General features: G+C 35.1%; 1 protein-coding gene across 2 annotated transcripts in view; it reads right to left on the minus strand.

Annotated features, from left to right (window-relative positions):
• Positions 1-5,484: 5,484 nt before the first annotated feature.
• The window catches only part of KITLG (KIT ligand), an 88,708-nt gene continuing 74,362 nt past the window's right edge, over positions 5,485-19,830 (minus strand). For both annotated transcript variants that reach the window (XM_025403396.1, XM_025403395.1), the window contains 3 exons: positions 19,173-19,240; positions 17,995-18,071; positions 5,485-9,889 (listed from right to left, as the gene is read on the minus strand). In XM_025403396.1, coding sequence (XP_025259181.1) covers positions 18,032-18,071; positions 19,173-19,240 — 108 coding nt within the window. In that variant the 3' untranslated portion in view covers positions 5,485-9,889; positions 17,995-18,031. The remainder of the gene's footprint in view (positions 9,890-17,994; positions 18,072-19,172; positions 19,241-19,830) is intronic.

The following is a 19,830-nucleotide window of genomic DNA, read 5'->3' on the forward strand; positions in this document are numbered from 1 at the left end:
AGTTAATTTTAAATATTTTAAAAATTGATGACATTCATTAACCTGTTTATGTCTGATACCCTTGTTGTGAAGATGTATTGTGTTTTAAGTTATTTTCATCAATGTAGTATTTTATATTAAATCAGCAAAAACTTAAAATCATTTGCCATTGTGTTCCAGTGACCCACTTTCTTTATTAATTTGATTGCAGGGCAATCAAAGGGCTTATTTATAACTACTATTGGAAAGTTATCTTTCCCTGTTAACAAATTACTGCTTTTGATGTGATACTTTTTGTTACAGTTTGCTTCTCAAAGTTAGAATAATTTAAATTTATTTTCTCAATTATTTATATTGATTTTTGTTTCATATCAGTTTATTTTGTATTTAAATATTCTCTCAGTTCTTTAGCAAAATAAATACAAAGATGTCAGAAAGAGATCCTTTGCACTCATTTCATATGTTTGAATCAGGAGCTCATAATTTCATATTTGTTTTATAAAACATTTTAAAGGAACTTTTAAAATGGGAGTTAAATGTACATGAATTCCACCAACCTTTTACTTCTCATGTGTTGGAGCCTTTTAAGTCTTTAAAAATATAGTTCTCGTCTAGGTGACAATGAAACTCTGTCTCTAAAAAAATAAGAAATGAAGATTAAAAGATATTTTAGAAGTAATTAGAACATTGTTAATTATGTTGCAAGGTCTTATAATGAAAGAACATTTCGCTACATGAAAACTCTTAAAGATCGAAGTTTGCATGTATTTAAAATACTCCATCAAAAAGAGAAACTTGCAAAGAAAATATGATAGGTGCAAAATATCAAAGTAATCAACTTCAGGTAGGGTGCAGACTGCTTTTTCTCTGTGAGATTAGGGAATAAATCAATCAAGATATACACTCTGTTCTTAAACGTTTTAAAAAAATGCTTGCAGCTGGTCTGTGAAAAACAGGAGAATGAAAAGACAAACCATAGACTGGAATAAAATATGTGCAAAACACATACCTACCAATGAACTTGTATAAAAATATACAAAGAACTCTTAAAACCAACAATAAGTAAAAGAACAACCCAATTTAAAAATGGACAAAAGATTTGGACAGAAATCTCATCAAACAGGATACACAGATGGCAAATAAGCATATGAAAAGATGCTCAACATCATTTGTCATTAGGGACTTGCAAATTGAAACAATAATGATATAACATTACCCTCCTATTAGAATGGCTAAAATCCAAAAAACTGACAATAGCAATTGCTAGCCAAGATGAAGGACAGTGGGAACTCTCACTTATAGCTACTGGAAATGCAAAATAGTAAAGCCACTTGGGAAGACAGTTTGGTAATTTCTTATAAATCTAAACATAGTCTTACCATATAATCTGGCAATGGTGCTTCTAGGTATTACCAAAAGGAATTGAAAACATGTTCACACAAAAGGTTGCACACTAATGTTTACAGTAGCTTTACTAATAATTGTCAAAAAGTGAAAGCAACCAAGATGTCTTTTCTTTTAGGTGAATTGATAAACAAACTGTGATACATCCTTACAATGACACATTATTCATTGACAAAAAGAAATGAGCTATCAAGGCACAAACTACATCGATGAATCTTAAATGCATGTTGTTAAGTGACAGAAGCCAGCCTGGAAAGGTTCGTACTGTAGGATTTTAATTATGTGACAATCTGTAAAAGGTAAAAGACAGTTAAAACATCAGTGGTTCATTGAAATTCAGGGAGAGGGGAGAATCACTGAATACATGAAGAACAAGGGATTTTTTAAAAGGGTATTTAAATAATTATGTATGATAATATAATGGAGGATACATGATATTATGCATTTGTCAAAATATGTATGTGAGGTCACATGTTTTATGCTTCCAATGTACTTTTAGGAGCATAAAACATGTGACCTGACATACATATTTTCTAGCTTTATAACTACAGCAGTTTTGTTAAATTCTATTGTGTTTCTTCATTATTAACAACCAAAAAAAGGTTTTTTATGGGTTGTTTATAATTGTATACTCTACATTACTATTTTCCTGACAGGAGAAAATTTCTGTTTTGGTCAAGCACTAATAAAAGCTGAGTTCCTACTTAGAATTTCACCCATCAGGGGACTGTTATGATTGTGAGAATTTTCCACAGTGGGCTGCTGAGTTCATTCATTTCAAACCTTGTTTCTCCTCCATTACGCACATACTTTTGGTGCCAGGTCTACAGGACACGTTCACATCATGATACAGCCTCTGGCCACACACCTTTGTGTCATGATGCCCTGGTGAGCTGGTGCCATGATTAGTAGAAGTGTCACTGAAAGCCATTCCCACACCAGAACAGCCACTGATAAATGAAAGTCGCTGCAAATTTTACAAAAACATATCACGATGTGAACACATTCCTAGGCCCCCTCCTGGAAGTTATAAATAACCTGGATAGGTTAGAGTTTTTGAAATGTAAGCTTCAGAAAATCAGCCTCTAGCTTCTAGGAGTCTTTGAAAGTTATCTTTTTTTTTTTTCCTTCAATATTCAAGGTGCCGTAGCAGTCAAGATAAGCTAAGAGTGAGAATGGGGAACAAGGTGAGTGTTTTGGAAGAGAAAATAATGTATTAAATAGTCTGTTTTGAGAATAGAAAAGCAAATGGTCTAGGGAAATAGAGTGCCTGCTTGAAGTTCATGGGAAGGAATTTACAGAGAGACCAGTAGACCTGAAGGTGCATTGTGCTCTAGCCATGTTAGCCGTAAAAGTATAGACAAAGGGTGAGTAGAGAATGGGATGTGAGCCAGGCTGTGGTTTACCAAACAAATATTAGAAAGTGAGAGGGACCAGCGGTGAAGAAGGTGTATGCAGGAGGACAATGATAATGCTGGACCACAGATTTTAATAACTACCTAGGAAGAGAAGAGAGGGCATCAGAGGTTGACAGTAGTAAAAAAAAAAAAATGGTAGAATCAATAGGTTGACAGGTCCAGTGAGTTAAAGGATTGTTAGGATTGGGGTATATGAGGGAGTAAACTGGAAAGATACAAAGTCGTGCTCAGAGATGGAATGAATGCAGTTGATATAAAAATGGGATGCAGTCAATGGCAACAACAAGGTGTATAGGAAGACCATGAGACTGATCGGTTAGAATAGTGTTGAAGGCACGTTTCCCAGGAGGACAGAAGTTCAATAACCTGAAAGTGCAGGATGTTTAAAGGCCCATTTATGGTTATATTATAATCCTCAATAATTAAAAGAATAGTATTATACAAATGAATCCAGTGACAATGATCCATCCAGGTGCTAAACCCATCAAGAAACCAGGTGTAAAAACCTGGGAGTTACTACATGAAAGCAAAAATGAGTGGCAGTGGGTATATAATATGATAGCAGGAGATTCTAATCTACAAGGGTCTAAGGATGAGAAAAGAATGACCCAGAAGCTGCAATGAGGAGCAGGGAACCCACCTCCAGATCCAGTAACACCTGTAGGAGGAACAGAGCCACCAATTGAGAGTGCTTCTGAGGCTGATATGTCCTTGAAAGAGAGCTTCATTTTAATTTTGAGTTAGGCAATTAAAAAAAAAGTTCTGATAGTATGTTAGATTTTGCTGAGTACTGAAATTCCAAAGGGCACACATTATATTACAATCATAATGCCTATCTATAATTTCCTGGTTATTAGGGTGCAGTGGGTAAAGATTTATCTAGGCTAATGTAGTGTTCCACGTTCTCCTAATAAATGAGAGATAAGGTCAGAGACTAGTATTGCATATAGATACATACATAGTTTGTACATGCCAAAAAATCCCAGAAGTTAATGAGGAATAATTAGCAGTATTTATCTCCAGGGAAACTAACTTTAATGTTCAAGGGGGACTTTTAACTCTATTTTATACCCTACTCTAGTGCAATACTGCAGTGTACAGTATGAGAAAGTTAAAATATAAATACTTGTTGGCTCTTTGATATTAAGAAATTATTAATAACTTTTCTTAGGTATAACAAGGGTACCAGGGTTATGCTTTCTAAAAGTTAACAATTAGAGATATACATAGAAATATTTCCAGGTCAAATACATTTAAGTACTTTCCTGAAAATGATATGAAACGGGGAGTGGATAGGGAGTTTAGATAAAACAAGATTATTTAGGAGTTGAGTAAGGTTGAAGTAGGGTTATGGTTACATGAATTTATTAGACTATCTTGCCGACTTTTGCATGTATTTCAAATTGTCTATAATTGTCCATAACAATAATCTTAAAAAATAACTTCTCAGTGCAGTAGGTGATAGCCATTTAGATCACATTTTGTTTCAATTCCACTAATTATCATTTGCACTACATTTGAGGACTGCAATTATATCAGTATTTATGGACCCAACCTTCATGTTGTTTATGCATTAAAGACAACAACGAGCAATCAAAAAAAAAAAAAAAAAAAAAAAGATGAGGTGGCTCAAGTTGAGCCTTGCAGGCCGTGTTGAAGAGTTTGGGTTTTATCTCAAAAATAGTGAGAAGCCATCGAAGTGTTTTAGCCAGAAACACACACACACACACACACACACACAAACACACACACACACACCCCAACCAGATGTCTCCCTATTATTCACTATAATGTGATGAACTGGTTGAAAACGGGTGAAAGTAGAATCATGTGATCAGTTAGGAGGCTATTCTAATCATCTAGTCATATATTGGTCGAAGTTGGCAATATAAAATGTAAACAGAGGAGAATCAGGAAATTCTGAAAAGAAATGGTGGGTGATAAGTGTGGTGTCATATAGCAGGGGTATGTGCTTGAGAGTCAAATAGCATGCAGCGGTTAAGCAGGATGATTATCTACTGCCTAAATCACAGAAGCTGTAGTGGGTTTTGATCTTGTCATTCCTCTTCTCAGAAAAAAGCAAAGGAGTCTAGGCTTCTCAGGGACCCTAAGAATAGTGTCTGCACTCCCTGTTGTTACACTGAAGGCTCTGGTCTTATCTCTGCATATGTCTTTTTATACGGTGTGTGTTAAGGACATACCTGTTTGATAAAATAATATTAGAAATTTTATAACTTCTTTCTATGGAAAATGCTGCTCTGACTGGGCATAATTCTCACTATAAAAATTTGTCTCATCCTTCTAAGTACTAGTCCAAACATCAGCTCCTCCACAGTCCTCCTCATTCTGTATCCATTTTTCCTTCCTGCATGCCCTAAGCTATATCTATTATAGTGTTTTTCTATATATCTATTGCATTTCTTTTCCCCAACCAAGTTATAAACCTCTTGAAAGCAAACATCGTGTTAATTCATTTTTTATTTTCCTTGATTACTTATCTTAGTAATCAATAAATATTTATTGAATTTAAATGATTTCATATCTCCTTGTGTCCATATTTCAACAAAATCTAGATTAATGACAAAAGTTTCCACAGAAAATTTTGACTGTAGTTTAATAAATGCTCAATCATGTTGTAAACATATGTGATAAACTTAAGATATAAAATGACAGGGCAAATTTATGAGAGTGCATAAAATTCTTTATTTAGAACAATAAAGTATATGTATATATAATGTAAATTTAAATTCAAACCTGTATAAAAAAGGGTTGGGACATACACCTATTTTAAAAAGTACACATACAGTATATACACATACACATCACATTTTACAATCTTTTTTATTTAATTAAATTTCAGTCATAATAAAACTATTTAGAATAGTGTTGACATACATTTACATTATTATATGCAAACTCCAATCTATGACTGAACTAAGGGTATATCTGTGCATCCATCTAAATTAATACTTTTCAAGTCCATTGATTAAAAAAATGGTGGCAAGTGGACACTATAATCACATATTAATCCTTAGAATATAGGAGAGTAAAATATTTTGATTGGAAAATTATATTTAGCGAGTCTTGTAGCTCAGAGATCAAGTACTGGAAAACGGTGTGGTTTTTAGTTTAAACAATTGTTTTAATTTTATTGTTAAAAACATCATAAGGATGTAGTTGGAGATGGCAGTTATAAATAAATTTACAATGCTTAGTAAACATTTCAGGATCACGAATATCCATTTTAGCATGGATTATTTCTTAAAAAAAACACCTTGTTATAAAATGAAAGTACCATTATTTTATTTTTACAAACAAAGGCATTTCAAGACTAGTTAATGGAAAGCAGCAACACTATGAATTGTGTGATCAAATTCCACAAATGAACTAATTAGAATTTCAACCTGAATGGTTTTATTTTAAAGCCAATTTCAAAATAATATTGTTTCAAAGATAAGCTGGTTTACTTTAGAATTCTTATCCCACTTTCCAATTTTAAAGTGTAATTAATGAATTACTCCGTTATAAATTGGTTCTAAAATATCTTTTGGCATTCAAAAACTTCATGAGCATTTTACATTTTCTGCTCTTAGTTTTCAATAAAATGAAAAGATTTAAACGCTCACTTTGGTGCATTTCCAAATGTTACACACATCTTACAGTTTCTCATCCTGACTAATATGACTAAAATGTACTACTGGTTTTCATTCTTTGGAGGTGATCCAAAATGTTTATTTAAGCAAAGGAAAAAGCCATCTCTTGTGTAAATGGTGATCCAATTCACCCTACTTGAGACTGAATTTCACTTTTACTAATGGACACTATTTACATTAGAAACAAGAACAGCAATGACTTTTTATGGTCAAGATACTTATTCACAGAGTCCAGAATTAGATATTTTCTATGGGTTAGTTTCAATGCTATTTTATCTTCTTTGTCAGTCATATTGCAATAGGACTCACCCCTAAGGAGTGATCTCTGAGTTTACCATATAGATAAATAAAAAATTGAGATCCAAAGAGGAGAGGTGATTTACCGTATCAGTTAATGACACACTGGAGGCTCTGGATGATCTTTTGCAACATCCATCCCACCAGGCCAAAATGCATTTTTGAAGAATATACTTTTTAAATATACAGAATGCCTAAAAGCTCCAAACTGGAATTACATTTTGAAATGAAAACTTGGCTGCAGTAAAACATTTTTAAATATCCATGATTTCTGAATGAATTTCTCTCTTTATTTATAACTTCAGTTGAATTAGAGTAGCAAAACGGGACCCAAAGTTTCTCCAAAGTACTTTAAAGTTCAATGAAATGTATTTATTTCTTACTAAAACCAATAATTCATTAGGTATGCATAATTTTTCATAATTTTCATTTTTTCACATACTTTTTAAGAGAATAGGCTACTTGTTCTATTATTGTATTGAAGAAAAATCAATTTGTCTCTGACTCATTACAGGGTGGCAGTGTGGTAAGCGTATTAAATTATAACACAATATCCAGCAACACTTCATTATCACTCAGGAGGCACCATTTATCATCAAGCCGTTTTTTAAATAGACTTGGTTTCTACCAAAGAGGTGCGAAGCTTTCAGTATCATTGAAAATCTGCAGACTTCTGAGATCATTTTAAAAGGTAATTTTGAAACCTTGTAAGATGGAACTATCAGATACATGGCACCAACTGAAAAGGCGATTTCATGGTTTACTATGTCAGCAGTGAGTTTTCCATGATTTATGAAGAAGGATATTCAGAACACACCTGGGATAAAATAAGCAAAGATAAATATATATTTTTATCTCAAAGCAGAAATGACACAGTTAATGTCCAAGCAGCTAGCATTCAAAATAACGTTCAGCATTTTTCTATTGTTCATGCATTTTATTCAACTTTAGTGTTTTAAAAATTGGCAATCCATGTAACTTTCAATGGACCAATACATTTAATAAGCAGGACACATCTCCCCTCTCCTACCATGTCAGATTTAATAACTTGCTGAATTTGTTTATTTAACTCCATTGATTAAGACCATGTCCATGAGTGTTAAAATCCAGCTACTAGGTTTGAGGACAAAAGTACATTTATTATACTCTTAAGCACATTAAGCAGCATTTTCATATGCTCAAGCAAACTGAAACCACTGGTTAAATAAATCAAACTACTAGATTGAGAAGTATCTATCTTCTCAATCTATACACGACCTACACACATAACTCATATTAATCTCTATCTATTTTCCTGAAAACAATCAATGCCACACACCGAGACAGGACCTATCAGCAATTAAACTGATCTCTGGTTTTATTACTAATCAAGTGTACCATGGGATATCTGAGGGCCTGAACACCTTAATGCAGCTTCTCAAAGCACCTGGGTTACATCTTAGAGAAATTACTCATATTTAAGGAACCACAGCATGTTAGAGAAGAAAGGGACTGTAAGAATCATCTGGGCTCTTTGGTACAAAAAAGAGCAAAGGCCACTTACTGGAGTTGCATCTGGATTAGCTTTGAACAGAAGCTAAAATCTAAATATACTAGAAATTCTTGGACTTTTGAAATGAAAGGAAAGCTAGCAGTTAGTTTTCATGCCCTTTTGTGTCACTACATTGAAAACTGTCATCTTATGGTTGTAGAACATGGCAATAATGTTATCACAAAGATTAAGTTAGAATGGAAAGCTTTGGATTCCTTTATGTGTACATTCAAGACATGTTAAAAGAAGTTTCATCAAAATAAACCACAAGAAATCGTTCTTTAACTTTACTCGGACGTTTTCTTGATTATTAAAAAAACTGGCTAGGGATATTCACATAATGTCTTACAAGTTCTAGTTTAAAAGCACAATGTCCATCTTGGGAATTCCTGCCAAATTCACTCTTAATATGACAAACACTGTCACACATTTTAAATAGCAAACTGACATGCATAACTACATAAAGCTTTCTTTTTATTTTTAATTCAAAAAGCTTAATGAATATAGAGTGCCTGATTTTAAATAAATGGATCCTTTAAACTGATAATGGTGATTATACTATAAATAACTAAAGTTTCCTGATTCCTTGCATTCCAAGTAACCTAGTTTTCAACACCCATATTAGCATGTGGGCTTGGTTTTCTAATGTTAGATACTAAATGTCATAATTTATTTTTATTCTCTCCCATAGTGGAAATTGAAATGGGACCATCTTACATTCAGCATTTTCTCCTAAGTCCCTTTACATAGCTCTGTAATAGTTTTAGAGTATAAACACATCATAACATATTTTGCAAACACGATTTATACATCCCATAGTGGTCAAGGGAAAAGGCAGACTTTCCCAGGATGCCGATGTCCTCCTCAGCAGACTATTCTGATGTTCAGTGTTCTTAACTTCTTCCTGCGATGACTCTTTCGGAGAGTCTCCCCTTTGCCAAGGCATAATTCAGTACTGGCTCCTTTGCATAAATGGAACCGGGCAACCATTTGCATTTGTTTAGTGGGATATAGGTGAGCATGGTTTACATCAGGAAGAGATCAAAATCAGACCCATATCACAAATCAGTAACTATAAAAGCTGACATGCTGCCAACTCCAATCACAGTTCCCACTGCTTTCCACACTGTACAGTGGCTGACACTAGTGAGTTTTAAACATTTTTTTCTAGATCCCTTTGAGAAAAATTGTTACCCCTACTATCTAAGCTGAAATCTACTTGCGAAGACCAGGATGACTACAGGCTGCAGTTTGTATCTGAAGAATAAAGCTAGGTGTTTTGTCAGCATTTAGACATTTCTGGAGCCATGCAAATGGTGCATGCAGTCTGAGACACGTGCTTTCTCTTCCAACATCAGCTGCAAGTTCTAAATGAGACCCAAGTCCTGCAGGTCCTTAAAATAGAGTCCTGCTCCATGCAAGTTCTTCTTTATAGATGATTAATTCAGTGCCAGTTTCACAGTAAAACATTCTGTTCCAATTTCTGAATCATCCATATAAAGTCATGGGTAGCAAGAACAGATAAAGATGTGGTCTGTCACTCCAGACAGAATATGAATTTGTTTAAAGCTGCTTCATTTATGAAGCAAACATGAACTGTTACCAGCCTAGAAAGGAAGGAAACAAAAAGAGAGATTATGGTGTATCTGCCTTCTGCCTTTTTAAAAATCTCAGTAGCTGAAATCATGTATGACCACAGAATGAGTAACAGATTTACAATGTATGCTTCACTTACATAGCATAAAAGAACTTGATAAATGTTTTCTTAGATGCAGTGATCAGTCATTTTCTATGATCTCCCTGGTAACACATTATATGAACAATCTTACTTATTGTTTATTATCTATGTCCTCCCATTAAAATGTAAGCTCCATGAGGGCAGGGAGCTTCTCCATCTCTTTTACCGCTGTACCTCCACTCTTATAACAATGCCTGGCACTTAACAGATACTCAATAAATATTTCACTCTGTAACTTTCATACCTCCTGGCATTCTACCAATGATCTCAGTTTGTGGTAATACAATTATCAACCTAGTTAGCTTTGAATTTCTCCAGCAAGACTATAAAAGGTAGTAGATGGGGGTGAAGGGAGAAGGATTGATGAACAAAGAAGTGTCTGGAGAGTGGAGACCAGAGAAGTGGAGATAGATGGCGTAGCATGAAAGAGATCTCTAGGACAGGTGGAGAAGCTGGTCAGTGGCCACCAACAAGTAATAGCCTCACATGGCCACTGAGCCACTCTAGTATCTTGACTATCTAGTTAGGTTCTAGCAATCATTTCTCCCAGCTGAGGAAACAGCAGCAGAAAGACTTCATCCAACACTTCCAGCCAAAAAAAGAAAGACTGAAATCTTGGCACCACATCCCACAAAGCTTCTGTGGAAGGTTCATTTGGCCTCAGTGTGGCTTATTGTACTTGTTGAAGCATGAAAGCCATATTTTGTTTTAGTTCTTCAGTACTTGTGTTAATCTACTAGGTTTCAGATGTTTCAACTTTCCAGTAAAGTATTTGTATTTCTTCTCTACTTAAAAAAATATATTTAGATGGTATCATCATCCCATCTTCAATCACAGTCTCTAAATAAATGTGTTTTGCATTTCTCGTCTTCTCTGCTCAATCTCTTTCACTACTTTTGTCCTTGTTTATCAACCCAGCGTCACAGATCACTGTTTTTAAAGTATTGAGATCATTACACAGATTAGCCATAAAATTCCATAGTGTGAGTAAGAAGAATTGCAATGTTTTCCCAGTCTGCCTAATTGTAATATATTAAAAACTGTCTTATACAACAATTTAACAGAGAACTCTAGAAGCTAGACAACCTGTATTTAGGAAATCAAAATTAAATCTAGAACAAAAATTAACAGAAACTAAGATAAAACTTCAGAAATCCAAAATATATAGAAAATATTTTAAAAGCATGGTTAGAAAGCAAAAGGGAATCACAAAAAGCAAAAGAATGTATTTTTTAAAGGTATAAATAACTTGAAACACAAAGCTGAATGTAGAGAATTAAATGTAGGACGGGCATGGTGACTCACGCCTGTAATCCCAGCACTTTGGGAGGCTGAGGTAGGCAGATCACCTGAAGTCAGGAGTTTGAGCCCAGCCTGGCCAACATGGTGAAACCCTGTCTCTACTAAAAATACAAAAATTAGCTGGGTGTGGTAGTGCACACCTGTAGTCCCAGGTACTCGAGGGGCTGAGGCACAAAAACCCCTTTCAACCCAGGAGGCGGAGGTTGCAGTGAGCTGAGATCACACCACTGCACTCCAGCCTGGGCTACAGAGCAAGACTCTCTCTCTCTCAAAAAAAAAAAAAAAAAAAAAAAGAGCGAGAGCAAGATAATTATATGTAGAGAAGATTGGAAATCTATTTTTGATTTTGTCCCTGGGTCACTTAGCAAAGAAAATAAACTTAAAGACTGACACCTGTTTTCCCATAGAACAAAACTACAAATTTTTATAATGACAACCTGGGTCTTGCAAGAACCCTTGTGAAATAAGAAGAGAAAATTTATCATTAACCCTCATTACACATGAAAAACCAAGGTTTAAAAGACATGAACTGGTAACTGATATAAACTCATCTAGTATTATACACCAAAGAGTCAAGGCTTGAATCCAAATCTAATCCCTTCTAATCATCTGCTTTACAGTCTATCTACAGAAACCAAACTTCCAAAGCTTTGGAAAAGTCTTAGGAAATATCTGGCAAAGAATCACAGATCTTGCCATTTGGTAATCAACCATTCCCAAGCCTTGAGGCCTAAATTTCCAAGCTTGACTTGAAATTGTCCTTTATTCCAATTCTAAGATTTATTTTCTTCCCCCTTAGCTCAGATATACAGGAAATTTTGTTTGTATTTCTTTGGTGAACCTCTCCACAATCAAACCCATGCTATTTACTATCGACTATACTAGGCCATTTCTGTGACGAAGCAATTTTTCTTTCAAGGTCTCAAATAAAATTCTTTGCAGATAACTCTCAAATTGCAAATCTCTTCTTTCCAGGCCTGACTGTTATCTGAAGTTCCAGTCTAACATATTTGGCCACTGGTCAGTTTCAATAATATTTACCAACAGCTTCTTCACCTGATTTCACATTTCCTGTTAATAACAGAGTGGGACACACTCTGGTAAGTCCCACAGTCTCCAAATCATTCTTGATTTCTGCCTGTAATGACAAAACTCACATCCCATTAGTAACTAGGATTTGTTGATTCTTTTACTGCAATGTCTTCAAATGGTCTATGCTTTCTTATTTCCTGGCCCTGATGCTAATTCTGTTGTCATTCTCTCTCACATCTTATTTGAAGACTGGCCTGGTAAGTGGACTCCATTTCTTTAGTTAACCATTCCCATACATCTTGCCATACCAACACCGAATTAGTTTTCCCACACCTCTGCTTTGATTGTCACCCACATCTTTCTTACAGCATTTTATCCCAATAGCTCCTGATGTGACACAAGCTTATATTTTAAGCTCCATTCCTGGAATTCAAACCCTTTCTCAAACTGATGCTCACCCTTTCTTCTCAGCATGTTAACTCTTTATATGTGACTTCCACTGGAATCCAACTGTCCAAACTGACCCTTGAACATAGTTTCTACTTTGGGACTTTCCTGACTTAGTTTACGCTGTGTGCTCTGTACAGATGCTACCTCCATCACTTACAAAGTGAAGCTTTTCTCCTATTGTTAGTGATTTCTCTCTCCTTTCAAAAATAGGTAATTGTATTTGGGTGTGATCAATTCTAAGATGTCATCCATGCCAGTATCTAGAACTGTGTTGAATTCACAACTTGTAGGACCATATGCAGAGTATTATGTATATGTCTGATTTCCTTTTGTAGGCTATAAACAATCTGAGGACACAACGAAGTTATATTAAGCTTTGCATCCATCAATGCACCTACTAGAGTTTGTTGGAATCACATTTGTGGGAAGAGTAAAGAGCAAAAGTTTCCTGTAATGTATTAACCTAAATAAAGCTTTTAATGTAATGTATCTGTTTTATTTATTTATCTTAATCTTTGCTATACACAACACAATATGAAAAAGGTTTTTGTAGGATGCTACTATGGATACTTGGCATAACCTATGTGACCAAGTAAATTTTTAACTTTTCACATAGCTATTCTCATGCATAGTGTCAAATAAACACAACTTCAGTTAATTTTTTATTTTTATATTTTGAGACCAGGCCTTGCTCCATCACCCAGGTTGGAATGCTGTGATTTGATCATGGCTTACTACAGCCTCAAACTCTCGGGCTTAGGCAATCCTCCTGCCTCAACCTCCTGAGTAGCTGAGACCACAGGTGCACACCACCATGCCCACCCAATTTTTAAATTATTTGTAGAGATGGGGTCTTCCTATGTTACCCAGGCTGGTCTCAAGCTCCTGGGCTCAAGTGATCCTCCCACCTCAGCCCCCGAGGTACTGGGATAAAAGGCATGAGCCGCCACTCTTGGCATATTTTTTCCTAGGTGCAACTTTCTTTGTTGTTGTTTCTAGTTCAATACATTCCTTCCATGTTTGTTCCTTGTATTTAAGATATTAAACCCTCCTTCTTTTCATTTCCCAATTATAGGTTATTTCCTTCAGAGAACTAGCCCATATGTTCTCTATTCTAGTGTTCCAATATTTGTCTTGATTTAATTTGTTTTAGTTGGTGAAACTTCCATTTCAGGGAGAAATCCTTGCCATAAACCTGAGTCATTCCTTGTATTTTCCCCTTCCTTGCTAACCAAGAAAATGATTATAATTCAAATTATATATATTTTTAAACGTATAATTGCAACTCCACATTTTATTTCTATCTTGGTATTTTTTACTACAGTTATTCTTATTTTTTAGAAGATTTTCTCTCCTACCACATCATAGTTCGGTCTCCCAGACTTTCCCTCTACTACACACCTATCTAGGAACTAGACTTAAGAGTTCCTTGGAGGGTTTTCCATCTCTGTTAGTATGAGGCCAAATGTAAGGGTTTACTTCATATAATGGGTAGTCAATAGATGATTACAAATGATATACACTCATTTTTACTTTGGGTTTTCAGATTCTTGATGATGAACTGGCCCTTTTCTCCCTCTTTCCCTACTTTTCCCTCAGCATTTGAATTCTTATGTACTCATACACACATACAAGTTTATTTCTGTTTTTATCTTCATAAATTTTATTCTCATGTTATTGTAATTCTGAGATATTCATTCATCTTTCCATTAATTTATTCAACAAATAGTTATTCATCATTTATATGTGCATGGTATAAGTGACATTGTTTAGTGGGGCTCCAAAATTAAATTAAGAAAAAAAATATCCTGTCCCCTAAGAGCTTATGGTTTTGAAAAGGGCACAAAATGTTCATTTAATTGACGGTGATGTCCTACCAAGGGTCGTATGAAATCTATTTAGAGGGCCGCAAATAGAGATTATTTTCATTTGGGAAGTCAGCTTTTTGTAGGTGGTAGTATGTGACCTGCGCCTTGGCAGAGCTTTGCAGAGATGACGAGTAAGGCACTTTATGAAGGAGAATGAGTCACGTTTTCATTCACTCTGTGATCTATTTCCCATTGACTACTCAATAAGTGAGCTGGTTTTTTTTTTTTTTTTTTTTTTTTCTGGATAATTCTGGCTTCTTTAACCCGGCTAATGTGATTCATTTTATACATGAGTAATAATTCATACCTTAAGAAAAATAATTTATTAATTTCCTATGTGATTATATTCCCTTTTCATATGCATATCTTGCTGTCTCATTAATCCAAGCCAATAAATTACACACGCACATTCACACAAAAGATAAAAACAAACCCTACTTCAGAAGAACAATCTTCTTTGCCATTTGCTTAAACTTTCATTTAGGGCTGAGTCACTCACTCAGTCTCTCATTTAACAAACATTTATAGAGACCCAACAGTGCACAGGTAGCATGTTAGGTGTTGAGGGTACAGCAAGAAACAGAAAGATCCAGCTCTTGTCTTGGAATGCTAACTGAGTATTCAAACATACATAAGTTGTTTGACTATGGTTGCTTTAAAATACCATCTTTTTTCCTCCTAAACAAGTGGCCTGGGTTTCCGTATCCTAATCCACTCCCAAATGTCATGGGACAAATGTCATAATTAAAACCACATGATTAAAGACCTGTGTGCCAAAACAGGATCCCAGCAATGCAATCCCAAACCAAACAACAGAGGACATTACTTGAGCATTTAAGACTCAATTAACCATTTAATGTGTGGTTTGTGAATGCTGCTTGAGAGAACTGAAATGGCTGTCAAGAAGAAGAAGAAAAGGAAAAAAAAAAACAAAAAGAAAACAGTGAATCTCATCTTACGGTTCAAAGGCAAAAAAATGAATTTTTAGGAAAAAGCATCGTTTCAGCTTGGGAAATACTGCTCCAGAAAATAAAAAGTGTTAAGCAAAGGTTCTATCCATTTACATTATTTGACAGGAAGAATGAGCCTAGAAAGAAGTGGGAATGGGCAGCAGAAAACAGAGGGTGCTATTCATGGTATGGACATGTTAATCAAGAGTATGATTGAAGGTAAAAGTGACACAGTATGTAGAATAAAGTATTACAGTGTTAGAGAAATGTGCAACATAATTATATCATGTTATCTTGAGCTGTTAAACAAATGTTGTATAACCATAAAAGTAAGCTCATTACAGGAGGCCAGATACTTTATGACTCAGCTCCACTGAAGAAGATTCAGCCTAGAGATAAATCTCTGAAGCTGGGACAGGGGTTAAAGCTGGAAGGGCAGTGACTTGCAGGGTAAAGAAGGAACTCACCACAGACTATCTAGGTAATAAAGAGGAGAGTAAATAATCCTTTGACAATGAGGGAATGCACAGAAGAAATGAGGAATTAGAAAGAGAAGAGAATATTCGCATGCCACTGTGGTAAATGCACTCAGGATTCCATGACAGTAACAAAAATAACAGCCAATTAGCAGAAGCAAAAGTGAGGGACAGCATGAATCAATACTGATTAAGTTAACGCAGCTGTGGGTCTTCCTGCAACAGTATCTGCAGCAAGGGAGCAGAGAAAGTAGACAGGACAGGAGATAATGATCACTAGTAACTTCTAGCCACATCTTACTCTCCTTTCTCCCACAATCCTTCCGCAGACCCATACAATCACAGCATGTGTCTGTCATGCGTTTATGCTCAGTGTATCCTGGGCTCTGAACTATTATAATGCATAATTATTACTAGTCATGTGGAAAGTGGCAATTGACCTTGAAAATCTTACTCTCCTGACTGTAAGATATTTGGATGTTTTCTCTTTTTCCTTAAAATGGCAGGGAAACATTCTGGTTTTCTCTTGTTTCAGCATCTAACACATGGGACACCGTCGTGTTATGGTGGTCATACCTAAATAAAATTGATTCCATATGTTTTTATTCTATTAGTAATACTTAATTTTAGTCCTAATTTGCTATATTCCCCTTGTCTAATTAATTTTCTGGCCTCAAAAACAGTCCAAGTAAACATACAACTGTTAATTTTTTTGTGCATCTCCCATACAAGATGAATCCACTAGTCAGGACAAACACTGCTTACCTTTCAAAACTGGAGAATACACAATGAATTAGATATGCACATTTCAATTATGTAACAACTTCAGCCAACATGCTGACATCTGCTTGATAGACCACTTACTAATGAAGTTTGTTTATAAATTTTGGCATCTCATATGCTGTATAGTTCTTGCTAAATACTTCAGTTTGAATTAAAATGTTTACAATCTACCCATCTGACAAAGGGCTAATATCCAGAATCTACAAAGAATTTAAACAAATTTACAAGAAAAAAATCAAACAACCCCATGAAAAAGTGGGCAAAGGATATGAACAGACACTTCTCAAAAGAAAATATTTATGCAGCCAACAGACACATGAAAAAATGCTCATCATCACTGGCCATCAGAGAAATGCAAATCAAAACCACAATGAGATATCATCTCATACCAGTTAGAACGGTGATCATTAAAAGTCAGGAAACAACAGGTGCTGGAGAGGATGTGGAGAAATAGGAACACTTTCACACTGTTGGTGGGACTATAAACTAGTCCAACCATTGTGGGAGACAGTGTGGCAATTTCTCAAGGATCTAGAACTAGAAATACCATTTGACCTAGCCATTCCATTTCTGGGTATATACCCAAAGGATTATAAATCATGCTGCTATAAAGACATATGCACACATATGTTTACTGTGGCACTATTAACAATAGCAAAGACTTGGAACCAACCCAAAGGTCCATCAATAATACACTGGTTAAAGAAAATGTGGCACATATACACCATGGAATACTATGCAGCTGTAAAAAAGGATGAGTTCATGTCCTTTATAGCAACATGGATGAAGCTGGAAACCATCATTCTGAGCAAACTATCTCAAGGACAGAAAACCAAACATTGCATGTTCTTACTCATAGGTGGGAACTGAACAATGAGAACACCTGGACACAGGGCGGGGAACATCACACCCTGGGGCCTGTCATGGCGTGGTGGGGAGGGGGGCGGGATAGCATTAGGAGATATACCTAATGTAAATGACAAGTTAATAGGTGCAGCACACCAACATGGCACATGTATACATATGTAACAAACCTGCATTTTGTGCACATGTACCCTAGAACTTAAAGAATAAAAGAAAAAAAGAAAAAAAAAGGAAAGAAAAAAAACTTACCAATATACGAAAGTAACAGTGTTGATACAAGCCACAATTACACTTCTTGAAACTCTCTCTCTTTCTCTTGCAACATACTGAAAAACAATAAAAAATAAAAAATTTTAAAAAATTTAAAAAATCATGCTTATTTGCTCTTAGTCAGAGATTCTGAGGTACACCATGACCTGGGCATTGTAAAAGGCAGCTTTTCTGTAAATACAGTAGTAGAAGATTGCAAAATTTAATGGGGAGCTTACCTTCTTATTACTATAGGGAAGAGGTAAGACTTCTTTGTCTTAAGGTAGTCTTTCAAAGTAGTTAAAACATTTCTTTCTCTGTATATGCATATACACACACCAAACATGCCTATATGCATTTCATATGTGTCTGTGTATACAATAGGCATGATATGAGAGAATGCAACACACCAAATGAAAATTATAATCAAAGGTAAGGGAACATATGAGCACTGGGCAGTATAGGGTAAGGTGAAAGAGTAACAAGAGCCAGCTACAGAGAACGGAAAGTCATCTTACAGCAAATTTTTCATTTGGCTTTACAGAAAACAACGAGCATGCTGAGAAAAGTTAAGGGCTCTGAAAGCCAGAGTAAAATAAAAGATATATTAAATATACAAGAGAAAATCACTGAACATATTTCGAATAAGAAGTCACACTATGAACCAGTGTTTACAGAAGAGTGTGACTGAAGGTTGAGTTTAGAAGGGCAAAAGAAAAGATCAGTGGCAGCAACTCATGAGATCATAAAGACGTCAGTGATGATAATGCTTCCTACCAAAAGAACTAAGCTTAGGAAAAGGCTCTGAGAGCTGAATCAGTATGTTTTGATAAAAGTGTGGAAAAGAAAGAACATGAGCAAATATGCCTCCAGAGTTCCACAACTAGGAGTCTGAGAAGATTCTGCTGCCTTACTTAAATAAGAAAGCAGAGGTAACCCCTTTATAAACCCTAAGAAGGGTAATGAAAACAATTATGTGAAGGTATTCTACAGGTAAATCGAGATGCAGCATTGAAGAGAGAGTGAGACATCAGAAAGATGGATAAAGAGTTGGGACTCACTGGTTAGGAGCTACTGTCATGAATTAAGGACTTCTTAAAGACATTCTGGGCATGTACACAGTGTGTGAAATGGCAATGCCATGCTTGATTAGGCACACATTTAGCAAAACAAAATACCTTATCTCATTATCGTCTTCATTAATTTGTATATTTTCAACTGCCCTTGTAAGACTTGGCTGTCTCTTCTGGAAAAAGAAGAAACACACATGCTGTAAAACGATCAATGAATGGTCTAATATTTAAGAGGTAAGTGCACTCCACTTTTATCTTTTATGTCAATAACTCCAATAACAGTTTTTTTCAGCATGTAGCATGCAAAATGTTTTTGTAATAAAAAATTATGAAAGTTGCACGGTACCATCAACTCAACATTTTTAGGATGTTGGGGGAGAAAGAGTAATAAAGAAGTTGACATTTAATCAAATTCAAAAGACATTTCAAGAAGCTGAATCACAATGATTTTTGCACATTTTTAAATTTTAGACAGGCTTCAATAAGAAGAGAACAAAAGAGTAGAAATCCAAAAATAGCAGATAATACAAATGACATTTCTATTTATCTTTTAAGTATATCATATGATTTTTGGCAGATCTTCCTTTTCATATTTAGTTCAGGTTATTAACGCTAGTTCCTAATTCTTAAGTGTGAATAATCAGCTAGAGGGATTGTCTCCAGACGTAATGAGAAATGGGAAACTTTCTAAAATTTAAATTTTGTTTAGATTATAAACTAAGGTAGAATTCAGTGTTTTCGTAATGGATCATTTCTTGAGGAA

This window comes from Theropithecus gelada, chromosome 11 (assembly GCF_003255815.1).
Source record: "Theropithecus gelada isolate Dixy chromosome 11, Tgel_1.0, whole genome shotgun sequence".
Taxonomy (NCBI): Eukaryota; Metazoa; Chordata; class Mammalia; order Primates; family Cercopithecidae; genus Theropithecus; species Theropithecus gelada.